General features: G+C 40.6%; 1 protein-coding gene across 1 annotated transcript in view; it reads right to left on the bottom strand.

Moving 5' to 3' along the window:
• The window catches only part of AKAP6 (A-kinase anchoring protein 6), a 295,294-nt gene that overhangs the window by 230,542 nt on the left and 42,747 nt on the right, over window positions 1–22,005 (bottom strand). Inside the window, exons 2-3 of the mRNA XM_077819992.1 lie at window positions 14,171–14,422; window positions 8,147–9,949 (exon numbers count right to left, since the gene is read on the bottom strand). Of these exons, the coding sequence (XP_077676118.1) occupies window positions 8,147–9,949; window positions 14,171–14,422 (2,055 nt within the window). The remainder of the gene's footprint in view (window positions 1–8,146; window positions 9,950–14,170; window positions 14,423–22,005) is intronic.

The raw sequence follows: 22,005 nt of genomic DNA, 5'->3' as shown, positions 1-22,005 counted from the left end.
GGTTAGTAAAGGTTAAGTGTGTCATCCCATAAGAGGAATTTAAATGATCTGACCCATGAACTTGTTTTTCAGGTAAGTTTTCTGTGTTTAAAACTAGAAACTGGCAGACGGGTGATAGGTAACTCTCTTTAAACAGTTGCAGAAACCACTGTTCAAGCACCACCATCTCTTATATTCATTCTTTACTACCCTACTGTCCCCAGTCTGAGTGGGTTGTTTGAACCTGAAACATGATGCAAGACTCAGGAAGTGTGAATGCAAATGAATCAAAATCAGATCTAATGTTAACATTAACACCTTTGCAGCAGAGAGGCAAGATTCTCATGTTAGTACATATTGGAGCCCAACAGATAGGATTGGCTTAAGACAGCACCTTGTGTTCCAAAATCTTAAATAAAAAAGAAAGCTGCTAAAAATTAAGTTTCTAGCCCTTTAGTTGGAAAGTTAAATTTCCAGTATCTGCCGGAGTCAACAGAGAGCCTGAAACGATACTGCTGGGAACAGTCCCGATTCACCATTACTGGCATGGTGTTTAATGCTGACAATTTAAAGCTCAACCCTGTTAAATGTTTCACTGTTGATCAAGTCTGCTGAAAAATAAGGGATGAAGATCAGCTAAAGTCACTGCATACAAGACAGAAGAGGGTTGAAAATATTTTGAAGTTTTATTCATCTCAGGTAAGTGGAGGTTGGTCTTGGGGAGGGGAGAGTTTGGAGAATACTACTGCTTCCACCCTCACCACCCCAATTCATCTTCTGCCTGGCAGGAGCTGCATATTAATTAGTGCTGATTCAAGGGAGCAATTGAGGCTTATTAGACTATCGCTGGCAGAAGGAGAAAGGGTCTGTGAGAGACCAGTCCTGAGAGAAGGAATCACAGGAGCTGAATAGTGAGAAGGCTTAGGCTGCAGTTCATGTATTTTTATTTTGGAATTAGCTAGCTTTTTGTTAATGAAACTAGAGATCAGAAGAGGTGACATTTTGACAACAGCAAGTGAATACCTTGTGTTTGGACTTGGACGGAGAGTCTACCAATTTACACTTGGCAAAACACAACTGAAGTTTCCCAGACCTCTATTTTGCATCTGTATAAATCTTTGTCTAGACTAGGATTTAAAGGTGTGTTGTTAGATGATGATAAACAAATTCTAACTCACACATTCCACAAGACTAGTGTAACCAAAGTAGTGTATAAACTGGTTGCGTTAAAGCCTAGGCTCCTCTGTAGGCTTCAACTTGACCAGTTTAGAGCACATTACAGAAGTATATTCCTTCTTGTCTACATTAGGCTTTTAGATTATGTTGGAACATACTGGCCAACAGCTTCTAACCACACATCTTTAATCCTTTCCTCACAAATTAATCCCTTCTAGACCCTTGAACATTTGTATTGGTCTTCTCAGACTCCTCTGCAACTTGTAGACGTATTTAGGCAGTATTATGTTACAAAGGTTGAACAGACTGGTGTTTAATTTAGTCCCAAGTTAGTAGCAATATATTTTTAATACATATTTTTAAAAGAGTCTGATTATTGTCACTGCACTGTATCTTTCTGTAATGTCTCATGATTCCTAACAGCTAGCTGCATAAATCATAACCATTCAGTAGCCTGAATATCAGAGGTAGGTGTATCTTCTTACTCTTTCACGTTTGACAAATGGGAAAGTGACCCACTAGCTTTGCTAATTCTTGTCTTCACTTCCTTAGTGAACTGGCCATTAGCAGATATTGTACTTCCACAATAGACAAAGATATGAAATCTTTCATACTTTTCTTTATCAATCCTTCATCTGCCAGCGTAGATAGCACTCTCTCATAACTCCATGATTTTGGTCTTCTGCGTACTGATACCAAGTCCCACTTTGGCCATTTCTGCTTTCATGCTCATAGGTAGTCTTTTCATACCATCCAAGCTGGTATGACTGTATTGTCCGCAAAACCTAAGTGTCACAATTTATCTCTTATCCAAAACAATACAAGTGACCTTAGCAGCAGCCTGGGTCACCCTTCTTGTCACGAAAATCTACGATAATACAGAAGAGAAAAGGGGATAATATGCAATATTGCCGTACACCAGTAAGAATCTTCAAACATTCAGTGTCTGTGCTCTCTGTCCCAACATGGCATATAAAGTTATCATACAAAACTTAGACCAAATTAACAATCTTCGCTACAATTCCGTAGTGTCTCAAGATATTCTAGAAGGCTCCTCTGTGGACACTAGCAAACACTTCTGTAAAATTAAGGCAGTTAAAACCCATCTATTTTAAGCCTTTCTCAGCAAGTCTTTTCACGGTGAAATTCTGGTATGAACATGATGCACTGGCTTGAAATCCAGCCTGTTCTTCCCTGAGTACTTCATCAACTTTTTATCCTATTAAAAATGACAATACAAAACACTTTTCCAGGTACAGATAGGAGTGTCACCCTTCTTCAGTTATCACAAATAAAGTGGTCTGCCTCTCTTTTTAGGGATTTTACAGATGACAGCTCTTCTCTAATCTATACGACAGTTCTCCTTTCCCCAAACCATTCTGACCAATGTGCACATGTAGTTCACCATCACTTCCTCCCAGCTTTTAACATTTGAGCATCTATCTCATAGTCTGGTGCTTCACCTCTTTTCACTCGGTTTATAGCCTTAATTACTTCCTCAGAGGCTATTACTTCTAGTGATATAGGTATGTCGGCTATTTCTTCACACCTCTCAATTTTGCATTAGTGTTCTGACTCATTAAGCACAGCCTGGAAGTGTTCCATCCAGTGGGCTCTCAGTCCTTCCTCTGTGATTAAAATCATACCATCTGCAGCCTTCACAATACCACAAAGTTCAAGAATTATGATGTCAGCTGTTTAGATACTAGAAAAAGCTTTTTAGAATCCCCTTTCTTATACACCTCATCAGATTCTCTTGCTTTATTTTCCATTCATTCGCTTATCTCTTCTGACTGATCTTTTAACTTCCTTGTCTTTTTCCAAATATTCTTGTTGCAAAATAGCTCTTTTACTGCTGTCTTGTTCATGTTGAATTCTCTTCTTCAATTCTTTCCTCTCTTCAACAAGCCTCATGTATTTGGTTGGAGTCATTCTTCTTTCTTAGTTTTTCTCACTCCCACTGTAATCCACAGATACTTCTTTGAAAAACTGCCATTGCCAGTGTCTTTAACTTTTCACATCTATTGCTAAGTTGCAGCTTGAAATGTGCCTTCCCTGCTATATCTACTAACCTTTCTAGTATCACACATACTCTCCTTGTGTGGTGTTACTTTCTTTAGTTTTATTTTGATTGTCCCAATAATAAAAAATGAGATAGGACAATGCAATTGCCCTTCCAGCACTGTTGTACACCTGGAAAACACTGCAGATGGTGAAGGTACACAATAGAAAGATGAATGCATTCCAACAGTGTTCTTCCAGAAGAATCTTGGAAATTCATTGGAGAGATTATGCAACCAATGTGGAAGTGTTTTGCTGCATGGATCAGTAGACTGCAGACTTAATAATCAGACAGATGGCCATGGTGGCTTGGCCATGCCATCAGACTACCAGGAGGCAGAAGCACAAGGTATGTCTCAAATTGGATCCTACGTGGAGGGAAGAAAAGGCGTGGAAGACAAAGAATGACCTATTGCAGGACAATAGAAAAAGATGCTGCCATCATGGAGCCAACTTAAGATGGAGTCAAACAGGGCTGGCTCTAGGTTTTTTGCCGCCCCAAGCGCAAAAAAAAAAAAAAAAAGGGCCAGAACGCCGCCCCTTGAAAAGTGCTGCCCCAAGCAGGTGCCTGGTTTGCTGGTGCCTAGAGCCGGCCCTGGAGTCAAACATCTTGCTCTGAACAGACTGCAAATGGACAGTAGACAGGTCACACTGTGTATGTTTACACTAGACCTGGAGGTGTAATCTCCAGCTTGGGAATAGATACCTGTGCTAGCTTTGATTGAGTTAGCATGTTGGAAATAGAAATGTAGCCACAGCAGTGCAAGCAACAGGACAGGCTAGTTGCCCAAGTACATACCTAAAGTTTTAGATGGGATTGTATTTGGGCAGCTAGCCTATCCCAGTGCTCACACAATGGTTCCCCCAGTGTTCAGAATTAGAGATGGCTTTCAAAGCAGGATAATATCAATATCAAAATGACTACATCACACATTTGTGTCCTGTTACAAGAAGTGAAGATACTTTTTCAATACGCGGTAGAAACTACTCAGACCACAGACGTGTTATGTCTGCCTGTTCCTGCCTCCTTCCCATAGTCTTTTCATTTCCAAGGTTTCTTTATTCTTTCTCTTTTTTGCCCTCAGCCATTATGGGGGTGCACACCCCTGTCTTGCCTTCTCTTCATTTCCTTCTCATTCTCCCTCAGCTCAATTAGTCCATCCATTTTTGTTCCTTATCTGTCATCTACTACCAAGACCATCAATCTTATATCACCAACAAGTTTGTCACTTGTTTCAGTCCTTCCATCTCTTGCCCTGATGTCCACAAGCCTCTCTGAACAATTCTTTGCATCATCCTGGACCCTCTATTAAGTGATCTTCCCCAGACTAATCTAGTATCAGTCCCCGCTCAAATCCTCAATGTATTCTGTGCTTCCCTCAGCCCATCCCTGCCCATCAGCAACCCCAATTCATCCTCTGGCCCCAGTCCTACCTATACGTATCCTTTCCCTAATTAATCAACAGTCTGCTCCCCGCTCATAACTTCCAATCAACTAATTCTCTTCACTTCTCCCCTCACAAACTCCCATTCAAATCCCTACTCCCACCTTTCGTTTTCCCCTCAGCCTCTCCAGTTACTTCTCTGGCCTCCAAAACACATTCTGCTCCACCAAGCCCATCAATCCATACTCTGCAACCCCACAGCTCAATCATCCTCTGTGATGACCCACTCAATAAGTGATCCTCCCATGCAGCATCATCCCCCCAACCTTACCCCAACAGACTAATCACCTCTAGTAAGGTTTACACTGTGTTCCCCTCTCCCTAGTACCCACTCTTCCACAAAACTGATAATGTGGTTCTTCCCCCACACCCTCTTCTCAGCCAAATTGATGTCATGTCCCCCTCCCAATTATTTGGATGGGGTCTTTACTCTCTGCCCCACTGGAAGGTCTCAGGCTCAATCTAGGATCTGTGGTTGTGTGAAGTTGGGAGGGGAACTATCCTATGAGAAGCGTTCCCCTGTCTAACCCTGGCAGAATCAATGGAGCATGTATCCTGCTCTCCATGCAGAGTCTCAGGAGTGTTCATTACTCAGCATGGGAGCAGTCAGAGCAGCATTCTTCTCTCCTTAACATATGGTGAAGCACCAGGCAATCAATGGAGATCTGCTGAGCAGATGCAGCAGGTTAACCACAGGACAGCTGCAGCTCAAGGGAAGTTCACAAGATCTTGTATCTACTGCAGAGATGGGGTCTACATATACAAGCTTCTTACCTCCAGGGAAACCAGGACAGTAGGCAGACTGGCTGAGCAGTAAGGAACCTTACTTGGGAAACTGAACCAGTATGTTTTCAGTTGCATAATCCAGAAATGGTACCTGAAACAAGTGAACCTCTTTGCAAGCAAATCTCTCCAACAGGAAAGATTTAGCATTTTGTTCCAGACACTGTCACACACACACCCCCCTACACCTGAAAAACAGACATATTGGCATGCATGTGCAAGCCTTGCAACCGTGCTCCCCCCCCCCAAAAAAAAAAAAAATTCTGAGACAATTAGTGACCATTTCACAGTATTCTCATTTAGTATGCATGACAGTATCAGGATTCTCAGAATTCTGATTATTGCTGAGTGGAGGTTGTTAGGGAAAAAAAACCTAATAAAAAGATTTGTACCACCAAAATACAAGGAATATAGAGCACTTTGTACAATAAATTTTCTTTTTTGGTTTCAAAAAGTTATTTCTGAATGTACTTGGAACTGATGCAGAAATTCCAATGCACCACAGAATTCAGGGGTCCCATGCCGCAGACGTCAAAGGGCCCAACCACAGAATTTTCATTCAGCATGCCACAGAGGACATGCTAACAGCAAACCTTGGTACATCAACTGATCTTATCTTGGATGCTAGAGGTATGGGTGAGGCAAATAAAGAATGTACACGTAGCAAATGATGATGTGAGGAGAGTTTTCTCTATGTACTTCAAATTTTTAACAATATTCAATATTAATAAACTAAAAAATATTCTGTGCTCAATTAGCTAGTAATTTGGCCAGTTCAAATGAAGCAGATGTTGTGTGGGGGTGGAAAGAAATATTTACACCATGTCAGTATCTGGGCAAAATTTATCTGAATAATTTGGAAGTATGTAGAAACATGTTTTCCAGATTTCTGGGAGGGCTGAACAGCCTTGGCATAACTGGGACAGAGAAGGAGGCGTCAAATAAATTATTTAACATCGGTTCAACAAATGTCTTACTGTGAGATCAGTACTAGGTTCATACCAGTTCAAACTATCTCCCATTGTAATGATATATCCTTGAATTTCTTTTCCTCACACTAGCTAAAATATTGCTTCTATTCATTTCTCGGCTGCGGTTCCTTCAAAAAGAAGGACTGACTTCATTGCAATTTTATTTTACAACAGCCACAAATGAAAAGTATTAGGCTGCAAAACTACATCACTAGAACTGGTTCCATCAGTCTCTGGCTATCCTTAATGAAGTTTTACATTCAGATTTCATTCTCCAAAACAAAAATGCCACTCACAGAGGAATTACTGAATTATTGTTGAAATGAGAGAGAGAGAGAGGGAGAGACTGACCACAGAAAGGTGACGTAATGACTGAGGAGGTGGGAGCCTAGAGTGGAGGCTCTTGCTGAACCACAGCAGGGGAATGCAGCTGCCCTGAACTCTGAGACCACCAGCAGCCTGGAAGGAAATCCTATCTCTTTCAGATCTGAGTGTTCGAGAGGGACGATAACATTGGCTTGGGTACAGTAAGGTGGTGATACATGGGAAAACTTGTTTGGAGCAGCGGAAATAATAATGTTTATCTCTGTGTTAAGCAGAGCAGGGACAACATCGGTGGGAAGAAAATCACTTCAGGGAAGATAATACACTACAGGATAAAACAGAACATGTTACTACAAAGGATATAGCAAAAATCAGGAAACCTCCTCCCTCCCTTCCCCTCCTCCCCCATCTTTGAACCAGAGCCACTGAATTAAAAATTGGCAGTGTACATGAAGTGCCACTTCATTCAAACATCACTGAGATGAGTGTGTATGCAATTAATTACCATCCAACTTGCTTTCCTAATGTCTAGTTTATTTTGCATTACATCCAAAAGTGGCATGTAAATGTACCTGAATCTTAGAAGTGTTAAAAGCTCTATTGACAGAATGATTCTATGCCAAGCTTGAAAGCACCAACTGAGGTAATTAGTGTTTTCTAGTATTGGTGACCAGATGGACATGACCTACAATATGAATCATTACTAGAGCTGTGCAAATAATGGATTTTTTCAGTTCGGAGCCGAACTGGGGTGGGGGGAATCTTGAACAATTCTAACTGAAATTTTTAAAAGAATAGGCAAATCAAAAAAAAGTTTAAAAAAAATATTTTGTATCAACTGAAACATTTCCAGTTGACTCAACAATTTGGGAGGGTATTCAACTGATTTTTAGTCAAACTAAATGTTTCAGTTTATTCTATATGCACTTCCTTCCCTTCCCTTCCCTTCCCAAGTTTTTCATTTTGATTAGGCAGTTTCAGGCTCTTTTCACTGTATGAGCATGCTTGTGCATGTTTTAATTGGCCTGATTTGAAATTGAGACACTGTTCTGAATCAAAGAGTTGAAATGAATAATTTCAACGCTTTTGAAATTTTTTTTCCCCGCAATCAAAGCTATTAGTCAAATTTGACCCAAATTCAGCTAACAGTTTCAAGGCTTTAAAAATATATATTTTTTTGTCAAAAAACAATTAGTCAAAAAAATTTGTCCCAGATCTATTCATTACAGTGGTCACTGTTGGTTTTTTAATGAATAAAAGTTCTAAGTATATCAAAGGAGATGTTATAAAATAGTAAGAGATTTGTCATAAAAAAAAATAAAACAAAGCCCCTTCATTTATATACGGTCATACCACTTGTGAAGAACTGACACATGAGAACACAGTTAATGTTAGCATCTGCCTTACCTCAATTTTTTCCCATATAGTTTCATAATTGTCTTGGTGTTGTATATCTTGCATCAATTGTTGAATTAAAGCTGATTTATTTGAGGCAGAGCTCTCATTTTTCTCAGAGGACTCAATCACTACAGGCTTTCCTGACTTGTCTTCTATGTATTTTTTAATGCAAGATGCAGGCACACAAAGCTCTTCATCTGAAAGAATGTCACTCAGAGGCCCAGATTCAATGCTGTCACCCAAAGAAGATACTATGTCACTTGAAGAGCTTGGTGAAACCCTACCCATTTTTTTGTGCTTCCTTTTAATTTGATATGTTGGATACATCTCAGAATCTGAGTTCATTTCTGACAGCTCCCAGTCATCAATGTTTTGAATGGTTTCTCCTCTGGGTTTCTGTGGCAGTAGTTTTGTTAAATTTTCTAACTTCAAAGCCAATACTTCAGTCTGTTTGAGGTGTGATGGAAGTGCTAAATATTCATCGGAACCATACCAGGCCTCAACAACTTTATCATTTGTATTATCATAATTTGGTGATGATAGGTAACTCTTCTTGCTCCTATTTCTTGGGAGAACAGGTGACGAGGAGATAACAGGTCCTGAGTCAGTTGATGATGCACTTTCTTGGCTATGAGTTGGTGAACTAGATTGTTCATTTTTACTTTGGGACTGGCCATTCGGTTCTCTCTGATTACAGGTATCTGATGATGTGGAAACAGAATCTGTTTTTGTACCTCCCACAGATTGAGAGTTACAGGAAGGAATTCCATTTTGTAGAGCTGAACTCCCTTTTTTATTCACCTGCTTTGCTGAAGCTGTGTTAGATATACCCACAGGTGTCCTGCATGATGTCACCTTCTCAGGAGTATCATGTGATTTTTTGTGCCTTGGCTTTTCTTTCCAAATGTAACAATTAGACTTACCTAGACTTATGGAACTTTCCTTAAAGTGATTGTTTATTGTGTACTCAAGGCTTCTATCACCTATTTTATGTAAGCAATCATATGACTGACTGACAGCAGATAGACTGTTAGTGTAAGATGACTGTAAAGCCAAGCAAAGCTTGGACCTGTCTGGTGGATCTAATAATGAGGGTGTACTTCTACTCATTTCAGTCTTTAAACTAAGAGAGACAGGTTTTTTTGCATCACTGACTTCCATATCATCTTTAAACACTTCTTCTTTTAAAAACAGACCTCTTTTTGGCAATGTAGGCTGTGTGGGTGAATCCTCATTGTAGTTAAAGCAGTCTCTTATTGACCTCTTGGGAGTTGAGTTTTCACAGTGTGGATGCTGTTTGCTTTTTGCACCAAGATTGTGCAATGGACTGTATTCGTGTTTCTCTAAACTGGAAACTGGTTTTCTGTCAGCTGATAAGATGCCATCTTCAGTGCAAGATCCTGGAAAGAGAGATGACTTCCCAGAAGGAGAAAACAGTGAAAGCTCAGGTGATGTGTTGCTGTCTTTGCTTTCTCCCTTTTGTTCTGTTGAAAGAGGTAAATGGGTTTCTTTCACATTAATGGCTTCATTGCACTTGGAAACAATGGAATCAGTTGCTACTGCAAGTAATCCTACACTTTTGATAAGCTCTGGAAAGTCTTTTTCCATCTCACTGTAGTTCCAAGACTCAAGTGGTTTTGCATTAGTTTGACTGGAGGTCATGTCACCCAGGGCACCAAGCAAATCCTCACTAGGGCTGTAGTCAGACAGTTCAAATGCAGTAATACCACAATCCAGGGACAAGTAATTTTGAGAGCACTTGATAGTTAACTGTCCTGAGTCATCCACTTCAGTTAAAGAGTCAAGACGATCCTGAAACAAAATAAAAAATAAAGACCATTTAAAAAGGGATTTCAGTTTTACTACTATTAATAACTATTCACTAGTGAATTCTTAAATCCAGCATACTAAAGGTCACAAATCCAACCAGTGGCAATGTATTCTTATACACAATCTAGAAAAGCAGTTGTTACTGAACTGCCACAGAGCTTCGTACAGTACATTGTGAGTGAACTGTTCTACAATATTTGGGAATAAAAGCACAGTGGAATGGCCAAGTGTTAATCTGCACATAGAAATGTTTAACTCATACATGATGTCACCCTGCAGAGTACTGCAAATTGTAACTATCCTGAAGAGAAACTGCTCACCATTGTCATGGTATGGGTATGATTGTTATTGTGTTTGCAACTAAAAATCAAAGTCTCTGTTATACTCATCCTCAGAGAAACCAATGCAAGAGGGACCCTGAAACTCCACAAAAGGGACCTCATAGAATCTCCCAGTACTAGTCACCTTGAACGGGAGGGGATTCTTGGGGTCAGAGTGGGCAGGGGATAGAAAGTATCTGCGTCCAAGCCTGGTGAAATCTGTGATTGCTGAAACCCATGGATACAGAAATATCCACATAAGAGTGCTGCTCCTCCAAGTCAGTCCACAGGCCTCCTACTGATTGTCAGCATGGGTCTTTCAGACGCCAACTTGCCATTGGCGGAGTTTGCCCACATTTGCACAGTAGCAGCTGCTGACTGCACCTAGCTTCATGCAGCATTAACTTCTGTTGACTATCCACTGGGATATCCACAAGGTTAGCTGAGGACAGTACCGTAGACACAGCCACAGCTTCTGTTCACAATATCCTCCTTCAACACCCTCCAGTCACAATCCCCTAAATATCAGTCTTCCCATTCTCAGAAGCTGACGGAGCAATCCTGCTAGAGCACTAAGATTTTAAGCATCGAGACAAATTTGTGTATAAAAAAGTATTTAAGAGGGTTCTCAGACTTAAGTGGAGCAGGCAAAAAAAGGAAATATTTTAGAATTCTAGAAGCAGCCTGACATACCAGCAGTCACAACAAAAATTACATTTGCTTTACAGTTTGCTATTTCCACATTGTTTTATAACTAATTTAGGGTTCCAGCATCTAGGCAGGAGTCAGCTATCTCCCAATTTCAATGTATATATTCAAATTTGAATATTTGACTCTAAATACGTCAAAATCATAGGTCCAAATTCTGTTCTCATTTACCCTACTCTATATCAGTTGAAGTCCACTATTTAGATCAGTAAAGATGATAAACCACTCCAGCTAGGTAAAACGACAAACAAACTAAAAAACCGTGAAAGCAAACATTTGCTCAAGTGCTGGCATTAGAGTGCAACATACTGTTTAACACACACCATCCTGTCTCCGCCTCACAGCAAAGCTATTTTAACAAATGACCCCCACTAATAGTCCAAACAGCTGCAGTCTCAACAAAAAAGTAGCCTCATGGTTTGCCTCCTACCTGGAGTGCTGCACAATACTAGTTTTGGAGTCCCCCTCATCAGTAAGGACAGAGTGATTTAATCATTACATTGTTAGGTCCACAACCAATAACGCTTGTGTTAGCCAAAAAATAAAAACTAAAATAATAAAAAACCCTTAAAAACCTTCAAGTTAAAATGTTCTTTGTAGAAAGCTGGTTTGGAAGATTTTAATCTGTAACCTAAATCTGTGGACTTTTCTTAAAGTCTTTTATTGCATGCATTCCAGTCATGTGAAGGGCCAATTCAGTGATTGGTAAGTCATGAAACTGATGTGTCTGCATTATTCATGAACAATGTTGCATAAAGTCATTAAAATATGTCTGAAGAGGAGGTCAAAAAAACAATATTAACTAGCTTACAATGTATACAACAACCGCTGAAAACATACTCAAATTGTTAGGGTGGGAAATAGGTATCATGCTTGTGTGGCTCCATGCTATCATTAGTACAGCCCTGCAAATATGCGCTTTACATTTGTGGATGTGGATATCCACTTGATATCTGGGGATGCGGATATCTGCAGACCATGTTTGCAGATCAGATGCAGATACAAATTTTGTATCTGCACAGGGCTCTAATCATTAGTCATCCATTTTGTTAAGCAATGTTTAATTTTTAGGTTTAAAAAACAGCAAATCACTGCAATTTAAAACATTTTGCCTTTCTTTACAACCGATCAGCAATAAGAATCTAAGGTCGAGCAATATAGAACAAATAATTTCTTAATGGGATACCATTAACCTGGAAATCCCATTCCACTCTGTAAAATTAGTACCAACTATTGTTACATGCAATCCTTATCGTACTGACAGAAATCACAGAAATAATTTATTCTTCTCTATTCTCTTATTTATTTACTTGTCTTACGGATTTGATAGCACTTTAGGTATAGTAAGGTCACTGTTTTGTTGATGGTTAGTTGCACTCCTGTCTCGTTATGGAAGTACTGACTAGGATGGCCACTGCCCAGATAGAGGCCACTGCCCCTTTAAAAGTCTCATTCAGGCCCCCCTCAAGCTCAGTCTAGGCAAACACAATAAGTGGCTTTCGTAAAGCCCAAATTTATGTAGTAAGATCACAGAGCTGGTTTGTTGCAACCAAACCCTTGGTGGATCTATTTACAGTCCTGAATCATCTCTCCCTGGGTAGGTGGGAAGAGTCCTAAGCATCCCAAAGGCCCCTTCTGGCTACTCGGGTTGCAGCCTCTTCTCTAAGGAGAAAAATCTTCCCCTCAGCCAGGCCCTTTCTTTATGAGGGGGCAGTTTCTATAGCAGATGTAATCAGATCCAGTTGGGGCACTTCCTGCTTCTTAGTGCCTGAATTAAATCCTTCCTTAGGCCTTGAGATTGTAGTTACAGAAACCCTTACCACACTCAAGCCTTAGCATCATGGCTTCACTCCCATTCACTCCTCTGGGGGTGCTCATGGGCACGCCTTTCCTTAGAACTTGCAAGAAAGTGTTCAAAGCTGAAACTGAATCTGAAGTAGCAGCAGGTATGTGTTCAGGCAGGAAGGGCCGGGGGTCAGGGGAGAGAAGGTGGCCCTGGACATGTTTCATGGTTTTGATTTCAGGACCCCCCTCCTCTGTTGCAAAGGCTTTTAATATACATCAGCCAGAGAGTAGAGAAACTTTTAAAATTTTTAAGAAATATGTTCATAATCTATCAGAAACTTGTGTTATTTGAAATTAATCCATTTAATACATTATAAGTCCAAAATACACATAAGTCCAAAAGGGACCACTATGATCAACTAGTTTGACCTCCTGCATAACACAGGCCATAGAATTTCATTGCATAAAGCCCATAACAACTTTTTTTTCTTTTGGAGCTAGAGTATATCTTTTAGAAAAACATCTAATCCTCATTTTAGGGCTTCAAGTGATGGAGAATCCATCACATCTCTTGCTAAGTTGTTCACATGGTTAATTACCCTCACTATTAAAACTGTGCGCCTTATTTCTATTTCAAAAACATTTGAGCTGACAAGGTCTCTTTAAATCAATTTAGTAACCATACTTACTGAGCAAAAGGCAATCCAGTTAAATGCATCTATATTAATAAGCCTATTAAATTGGTACAAACTTTGCATGCATTAGAGGAAAGTGAGACTGGAGTTGGTCTGCAGGGATGTTGCTAACACAAATGGCAGTTTGTAGGCTACACTTTCAAAAAGGAACTTGAACCTGGCCTGTGAAACTGTGGGTAAAAGTTTTCCATGCCTAAGGTTTGTGACTACAAAGACAAATTCCACGTTTTGATTTACACATGCAAATGAACTTTTCACACACAGATCTAGAGTTGAGCCTGAGCTCACAAAGTTTTGATTTGGATACGAACTTCTAAATTACACGGTGACTAGATCAGGTGTTTGGGGTCAAAAGCACCTCTGCACCAATCTGAGTGTATCTGTGGGGAAAATGTTAGGGTCATGGGAAATATTGCCCGCTATTTTAAAAGATATTTTTTGAAAAGTTGGTCCTATGATCTTACACTTATTTTAATCTGGTTCAACCACAATGGATGTCAGCTGAAGAAATTTAAGATGAGAACACCTATTCAATTAGCCTGAAATATATTTGGCTGCACTGGCAATCGTTTGAACTGCAAGTGCAAACCACCCTAGCAATTTTTAAACTAGTAGCTCGGTAGATGAGTTTAAATTCTCTAATATGACTAGGGATTAATGTTCCAAAAGTAAATGACTGCATTTAGTTCTCATACCTCTTTTGTCTCCTCAGAAAACGCTTGCAGAATATCAGTCTGCCTGGTATAGTTTCCATTGGCATCCTGTAGTCCCTGTAGGATGCGTTCCCTCAGAACCAGAACAGAAACACGTAGCTGGTGCCAGAGTAGCTGCACTGTATGTATATCGACTATCACATTGACGGAGTAAGACAGAAGCTTCAGGGAAAACTCAGTCTCTAACAGAGCATGAATTTGTTCAACGTGATCAGATATATCTTCACAGATATCCTGTAAGAGAAAAGAAAAATATATCTTTAGCTACAGGCATAGGCCCTATAAGGATCATCTCTACTTTTTGGCTAATGCAGAAAATGTGATTTTAGATAGGGAGAATAATGTAATTAATACATACAGGGTTCTCTATTTATTTTTTATTTATAGCAATGCTACAACAACTGAACAAGCAGCTGTCCTATTTGGCAGGAGTGTTCACTGAGTACAGAGATAGCATACAATAAGCAAGGATGGCACAACAAGATCATATGAATCATAGATAGAAAAACAGCACCATAAAGATGTCATCCTAAACCATAGCAATTGCAATGAAAGTGGTAAGATCAACCCAATTGATCTCTATTCTTGATATTTTTTTAAAAAATCAGAATGTAAAGAATTTGATTTGTGCCATTCCCAACAAAATAGGTATAGACAGAGTTGCCATTTTAAATCAGTAAGAATCTAGATATATACACACTGTTTTGTGCAGCAGAGAAAGGGTTAAGTCATAAGCAAGCTGGTCAGGGATATTAATGTGGGTAGAAGACATCCTATGATGTCCAATTAAAGATTTATCCTTTTGCTTACTGGAACAACTTCCAGTAAATTATACAGCACAATGGATTTCATTGACTCTAAACTACAGATTAATGGCACATTCATTGTGAAAGACCCATTTAGAGTTTATCTGGACTAGGATTTAAAGGTGCATTGTCAGAATGTGGCAAGCAAAAAGGCTAATGTAGACAAATCAGTGAGTACTCTTAACATAAGCAATGTTGAACTCCTTGGCTAACCTGAGTTATGAGTATGCATTGCCGTGTCTGGACTTTTAGAACAGGTTAGTTAGCTTCTAATACCATGCCTTTAAATCCTGTCAAGATAAATCCAAACTTGAGAGTTAGGATTCAGAAGGATGTAGGTAAAATTACACAATCATAATCAAACACAGGATTGGTTTGGTCTGAAATGCTTGCAAGGTGAGTGTGGTAGGGAGCTGTCAAACCAGCCCACATGGACAGGGCCAAAAGAATGTGAGCCAAGAGACTGCCAGTGTTTTCAGTTGCAGGCAGCTTGGTGATCACACACACAGTGATATCCAGTACAATTTACTGTAGCTTTTTAGGGATGGAGTGTACTTGCTAGATGCGGAGGCTGACACTTGGCTAAGGGACCTTAAGGATTGGACTGGGGAGGAAATAGATACCAGGTTGTGTGGGTGGAGGTGATTGCTGAGGCCTCCAAAGGGCAGTATCTTATGCAGATAAGGGCTAAAAGAACCAGCTCCCAGAGGTAAATGAGACCTGGGATTTTAGTTTGTGGATCTTGTGCCTGTAAGGGGAGACCTGATATCTTCATAGACTAAGGATCCCTCACACCCACCCACCCATGTGCATGAGTGGAAGGTTAGAGGACTCAGAAGTGAGCTGGAGTCTTGGGGGGTAGGCAGAACGGTGTATCCCAAATTATTGGTTCTACAGTGGGAGTCCTGTAAACCTGCACTTGACTCAGTTAAACACCTGGTATGTGAGATGGTGGGTATATACCGCCCTTACCCAGTGTTAATCAAGTTACAGTCTGCTGCTTAAAATCCATTCCAGTCTGTCTTTCATTCAACTGTGTGTTCTATGCAAATTAGATTAAGAAACATCCCAATTTTTGCAGCATGTCAGACTTGCAACTAAACAAAACCGTTGTCTTGAGACCAGGTATTTATTTTGGTCTTCATTAATATTTTTGTTTAATAGTAGCATAATGATGTAAGTTGCAAAGCAGAGCCTTTCTGCACTGACAGTATGTAAAATCTTCTGTATCAGTTTAGATCTGATGTTTATAATTTAAAGTAAAGCTAACTTTATGATGGTGTTAGGTGCACAGGGAAATAATGTGGGCACTATTTAAAACATAATTTTTAGTAACTTAACATTAATAAATGAGACCAAATTCTCTTGAACTATCTTAAAAATTGCTTTAAGTAGTAATCAATAGCTCAGAATTAGCTAGGGGGACCAAATAGCAAGTGTGAAAAATTAGGATGGTGATGGGGTGGTAATAGGAGCCTATATAAAAAAATAGGCCCAAAAATCGGGACTGTCCTTATAAAATCAGGACATCTGGTCAACCTAGTATTAGCCCTTGAGAAACAATTAAGGTTAGAATACTGTCAACAGCAACTTGAACTACGTTATTGCAATAGCTGGCTCAGGCCTAAATAAAACCTCTTATGGGAAATACCCACAGAAAGGCCAGAGATTAGCATAAGGCCTCCTGGAGTTTCAAGGAGCATGGTATCTTGGGGTGGGGATAATATCTGTTCTACTTTGTGCTCAGCCATCTTGTTCTATCAACTGGCAACCATATTCATGACAGTACAAAACAAATAGATTGATTGACTATATTGGGAGTTGCAAGTGTTCAGAATCTCTGAAAACTGGGTTGAATATTTCCACTTTGGCAAAATAAATGCCCTGCTACTGTACCACTGCGATGCCAAAAATCACTAAAAACTTAAGGGCTGGTCCAAAACCAAGACTCCCAGTGAATTAATAGGCTAATCCAAAACTTCTGTTTTAGGTCTCGTCTACATATACATTTGCATCAGTTTAACTCAAGGTATGTTTTCAAACCAATTTAATTAATTTGGTGCAAGTTTGCAGGTACATACTCTGAACTTTTTCATGCAGATAAGGCATATTGGTTTCAATTTAAGGTGTGGTTTAAATTGATGTAGTTAAACTCATAGGTGTTGGAACTCAGGGTACTGCCACACCCTCTGGCTTGAAGTGGTTTCCATTATATACAGGGTTTACAGTTTGGTCTAATGGCTCTCAGCACCCCTACTTTACAAATTGTTCCAGCACCCTGGTTAAACTTATGCAAAATCTTGTAGAGATACTTTTATTGCATTATATATCATGCTTGTTTGGATAAGTTCAAGTCAATTAGGAACTGATTTATGCTAAACCTAAGTAAGCTACTTTTAACCAAAATGAGTGTCCACACAGTCTTTACACTAGTTTAACTAAACTGGTTTCAAATTATACCTTAAATTAAGCAGTGCAAGTTTCTCAGTGTGATCAGCCCTTATTAGCATTTAAGAGTGGTTTAATTTGATTTAGGCCTGTCTACAAGAGAAAGTTGCACAGATTTAAATAGATATTTTTTAAAGCAACGTACATTTGGTTTACATGCGGCTCATTCTGGTTTCATTTACATATGGCTCATTGGTTCCCAATCAACTTAAGCTAAACTGAAATAAGAATGTTCACACGGGAGTTTGCATCAGTTTATCTGAACTGATTTAAATGCAAACTTTAGGTTAAACCCATGCAATTTTGTGATATAGACAAGCCCTTAATTTAATCCAGTAAAAAAATAGATTAAACTAAACCAAAGGCACTTTTAAACTGAAATAAGAGCATCCATACAGGAATTTGCACCTGCAGTGTATCTTACTTGGTTTAAAATACAAATTTAAGTAAAACCAGTGAATGTAGATAAGGTCTTAGAGTCCATCCATTAATGCTATACACCATATTAAGAGGAATAAAATAGCCTAAGTGATACCATCTAAATAGCTACTTGAGGCTACACCAAAATACTATTAATTTACATTACCAAATTACTATTGAATGCCCAATTGGAAAGCATGATTACACTTTATTCAGAGTTTTAAAAGGATATTAAAGAATACTCAGTGTATTTATTTATATGAATTCCCATACATGTCCCTGAATAACTGGTTAGTTGACGTTTTCTTCTATTTTACTATAAGACAATTTAAATGATTGCAGGACTTCATACATTAGAATTGTAAATATGTGTGTAGCTTGACTTCAGTTGGACTACTCATGTGCATAAAGTTAAGCATGTGTGTTTGCACAATCATTTCCCTAGATCTATGTAAATCTGTGATGGGGTAGACTAGGTCCGGAGGCCCCATGCTGAAGGCCTCGTGGCCCTGCCTCACCCCACCCCAGAAAAGAGCAGAGGAGAAGTCCTCCAGGCATCCTAGAATGGCTGCAGGGAAAGCAGCCAATCAGAGGCCAGGAGGGCCATATAAAAAGAAGTAGCAGAGACAGAGCAGTCAGTTGCTACCTGGAAGAGAGAGGACTGGGTTTCTGGCTGGCTAGAAGAGCAGCAGGACCATGAACGACTCAGTGTGGGCAGGGCTGAGCCCAGAGAGGGCTGCTGAAGACTAGTGGAGCTAAGAAGGAGCTCCTGTCTGTTTGCAGGGACCAAGCAAGGACTGAGCCCAGAACCTAGCCAGACCAAGTGAGGGTACTGTGATGGGCCCTGTTGGACTGTTATAGAGAGCAGTGTCTCCAGGAAGGAAGCCTTAGTGGAAGGTAAAGACTGTATACCCTGGAAGAGGTTTGTTTGTTCTCCACCTACAGTGTATGTGACTTGGCCAGAGGGCTGAGTCACTGAGGACTTGCCGAAGAAACCATCGAACCAGGGAGGACGGGGAGCTCCAGAGGTGGGTGCCATCCTGTTCCAAGAACTAAGAAACAGCAGGCTCACACCCAACCAAAAGGGGGCGCTTGTGAGAGGCAGGTGCCAACCCCATTACAAAAATCTGTATCTCAATATGTACATACATATAATGTGAATTTTGTAATATAGTTAGGAATTCGTAAAACAGCAGAGAAGTGATACTCAGAGTATGTAACATAAATGTAACTTGGATGCATCCTTTCAACTGAAATTCCTGTGTGCTATTATGAAGCAGAATGAAATTAAAGCAACTCTTACACCTACTGTATAGCAAAATAAGAAAATATAAAAAGCAGTCCAGGAACAGTAAAAAATCTGACAACATAGATCTGCATCAAGTCCCTTCTTGTTCTGGACAGTAATTGAACTCCTTTACACATTCCCAAATAGCATTCTCCAAAGTGTGCCACGTCATGTCAGTGACTGCTGACACACCCTCGGCACACAGTAGTGGCATGAGCTGGTCTAACAACATGCTTCTCCTTCTACGCCAACATAGCCTTCCTCCATCACTGGACCCCAGCTGCCAACCCTTAAGGCCACTAGGACATCTGCTTATGTGAATAAGAAAAACAATCCTGTGCCCACCGATCCACACCACTGCCTCCATGGTTGGTCTGACATCATCTGGAATGGAATCACAAAACATTAATAGCAACTGACCACCTGAGGTTGCACACCATATTGTATGCTTCCAAATGCCAATGCCCAATTGTCAGAATTGCCTGTGCTCCTGTACTGCGCTGCACCACTGCTCTTGTGGTCCCTGAGAATGACTGAGAACCAAATTCCATAGGGCAGAACCAAGCTCCCAGCCTTTCCAGGAGATAACAAATGCTGCCCAGTTTCGTTGACCATTACAGATTTAATACCCCTGTGTCATAAATATAAAGGGAAGGGTAACAACCTTCCTGTATACAGTACTATAAAATCCCCCCTGGCCAGAGGCACAATATCCTTTTACCTGTAAAGGGTTAAGAAGCTCAGGCAACCTGGCTGGAACATGAGCAAAAGGACCAATAAGGGGACAAGATACTTTCAGATCTTGGGGTGGGTGGAGGGGAAGCTTTGGTCTGTCTGTTCTGTGTGCTTGCCAGAGAGAGATCAAGAAAGCAAGCAATCCAACTCCATTAGAATTAGTAAGTACTAGCAAGGAAATGCGTTAGTTTACTTTTGTTTTGGCTTGTGATTTTCTCTGTGCTGAGAGGAAGGTGTATTCCTGGTTTTCTTTTTGTAACTTTAAAGTTTTTGCCCAGTGGGAAATCCTCTGTGTTTTAAATCTGATTGCCCTGTGAGATTAGCTTCCCTTCTAATTTTACAGAGGTGCTTTTTTTACCTTTTTTCCTTCTAATAAAGTTCTGTTTCTTTTAAGAGCTTGATTGGTTTCTCTATTGTACTAAGATCCAGGGGTTTGGGTCCGTGATCACTTTGTAACCAGTTGGTTAAGATATTCTTCTCAAGCCTCCCCAGGGAAAGGGGTATAAGGGCTTAGGGGGATATTTTGAGGGAATAGGAACTTCAAGTGGTCCTTCCCCTGATTCTTTGTAAATCACTTGGTGGTGGCAGCGTACCCTCCAAGGCAAAGAGTTTGTGCCTTGAGGAAGTTTTACCCTAAGCTGGTAGAAATAAGCTAGGGGGTCTTTCATGCGGGTCCCCATATCTGTACCCTAGAGTTCAGAGTGGGGAGGGAACTCTGACACCCTGCTTGCCCCTTGTGGTGTACATCACCCAGTTCCAATCCCTCCCCCTTCCCCACACCACCACCACCACCACCTTTGTCAGTACCCCTACATAACCCAGGCATTAGCTTGCTAATTCCAAAAGTACCAAAACTGCTTTAAGAATGCTGCTCTGAGCAAGGCCACTTACATTTCTGAGAATATTAACTGTGATGTGCCCACATGATTGCTGCATGGGACCATTGGAATACAATCACCCTGCCAGTAACCTTTGAATTAAGAGTGCTGTGCGGATATGGATAACCATTTAGCCCCACTGACATATGTAACAGCTGGGAGGCGATTTCAAGATTGTTGAGGATGCCAGTTGACAGGTTGCCCGCAACCCCGAGTTCCGCAGCACCTGCTGCTTTGTAATGGGCCATTTGGTGACCAGCCTTTCTACTCCTGTAATTGCAGGAATTTGTTAAGACTTGTCCCATAGCTCTGCCATGCTACATCGCTAACCATCCTACCCCCAAGTTCCATGTAGCTAGTGAATTTCACCCAGGTTCTTGGCTGGCTCCTGATGCCAGCTTCTGAAACCTGACATGTAAAAGTGAGGCCAGGCATCTGCTATACCAGTATAAACCCAGGAAAAGTAATAAAGTAATGGATATTATCCTGGAGCCTATTTGAGGTCCAAGCTTTAGGAGATAAACCTGCAAGTTATGTGCAGACCATTGTGTGAAGGGCTCTGCTACCCCGCCTTCAACTGATTCCCATGTTGTGGTTGTTTTGTTAAACCATGTAGCCTGATTTTTAGAGTGTTTTGCTTGACCACATTTTACATACCCCATCCACACCCATGACTCGTAGGGGTTTTGTTTGACTGTGTATTATTTATGGTCCCCATCAACAGAATCCTAAACCCACAGAAATGTGCCCCCATCTGCTTTATTAAGGCACTGCCAAATGAGGAACCTTAACATCTCCAGCTGAACTGGAAATGGTGCCCTTGCCAACCTGTGGGTGGCACTTGATTTAACCCCTATGCCCGTTTCCCCTGGGACCCTTTCTGTACCACTGTAGCACGAACATGCTGCATACGCCCCAAAACGTAATCCATAAACATGCCTGCACTGATGGATGTATACACCTTTCCAAAACCTGCACCCAATGGCACCTGCAGTTGTTGCTGCTCTGACACACCGTTGCATCAGTGTTGCCCATGCAGCTTGTAATCAGTTGGGAGGAACGAACACCAGTGCTCTGGGTGAATCTGAACACTTTGGAAACCCTGAATGCTGTGAAGACTACCTTAGAAACAGCAGTCTTAACCACTTGCATGAAAATTCCTGCTGACTGAAGTAGAAGTTTGGTTCCCTTGGAGTCCCCCAAGCCATGAACCTGAGGGGGTGGGGAGGGCTGCCATTGGTA

This window comes from Eretmochelys imbricata, chromosome 6 (genome assembly GCF_965152235.1).
Source record: "Eretmochelys imbricata isolate rEreImb1 chromosome 6, rEreImb1.hap1, whole genome shotgun sequence".
Classification (NCBI taxonomy): Eukaryota; Metazoa; Chordata; order Testudines; family Cheloniidae; genus Eretmochelys; species Eretmochelys imbricata.
The sequence above is the reverse complement of the archived record's forward strand: the minus strand, read 5'-3'. Positions and strand labels throughout refer to the sequence as shown.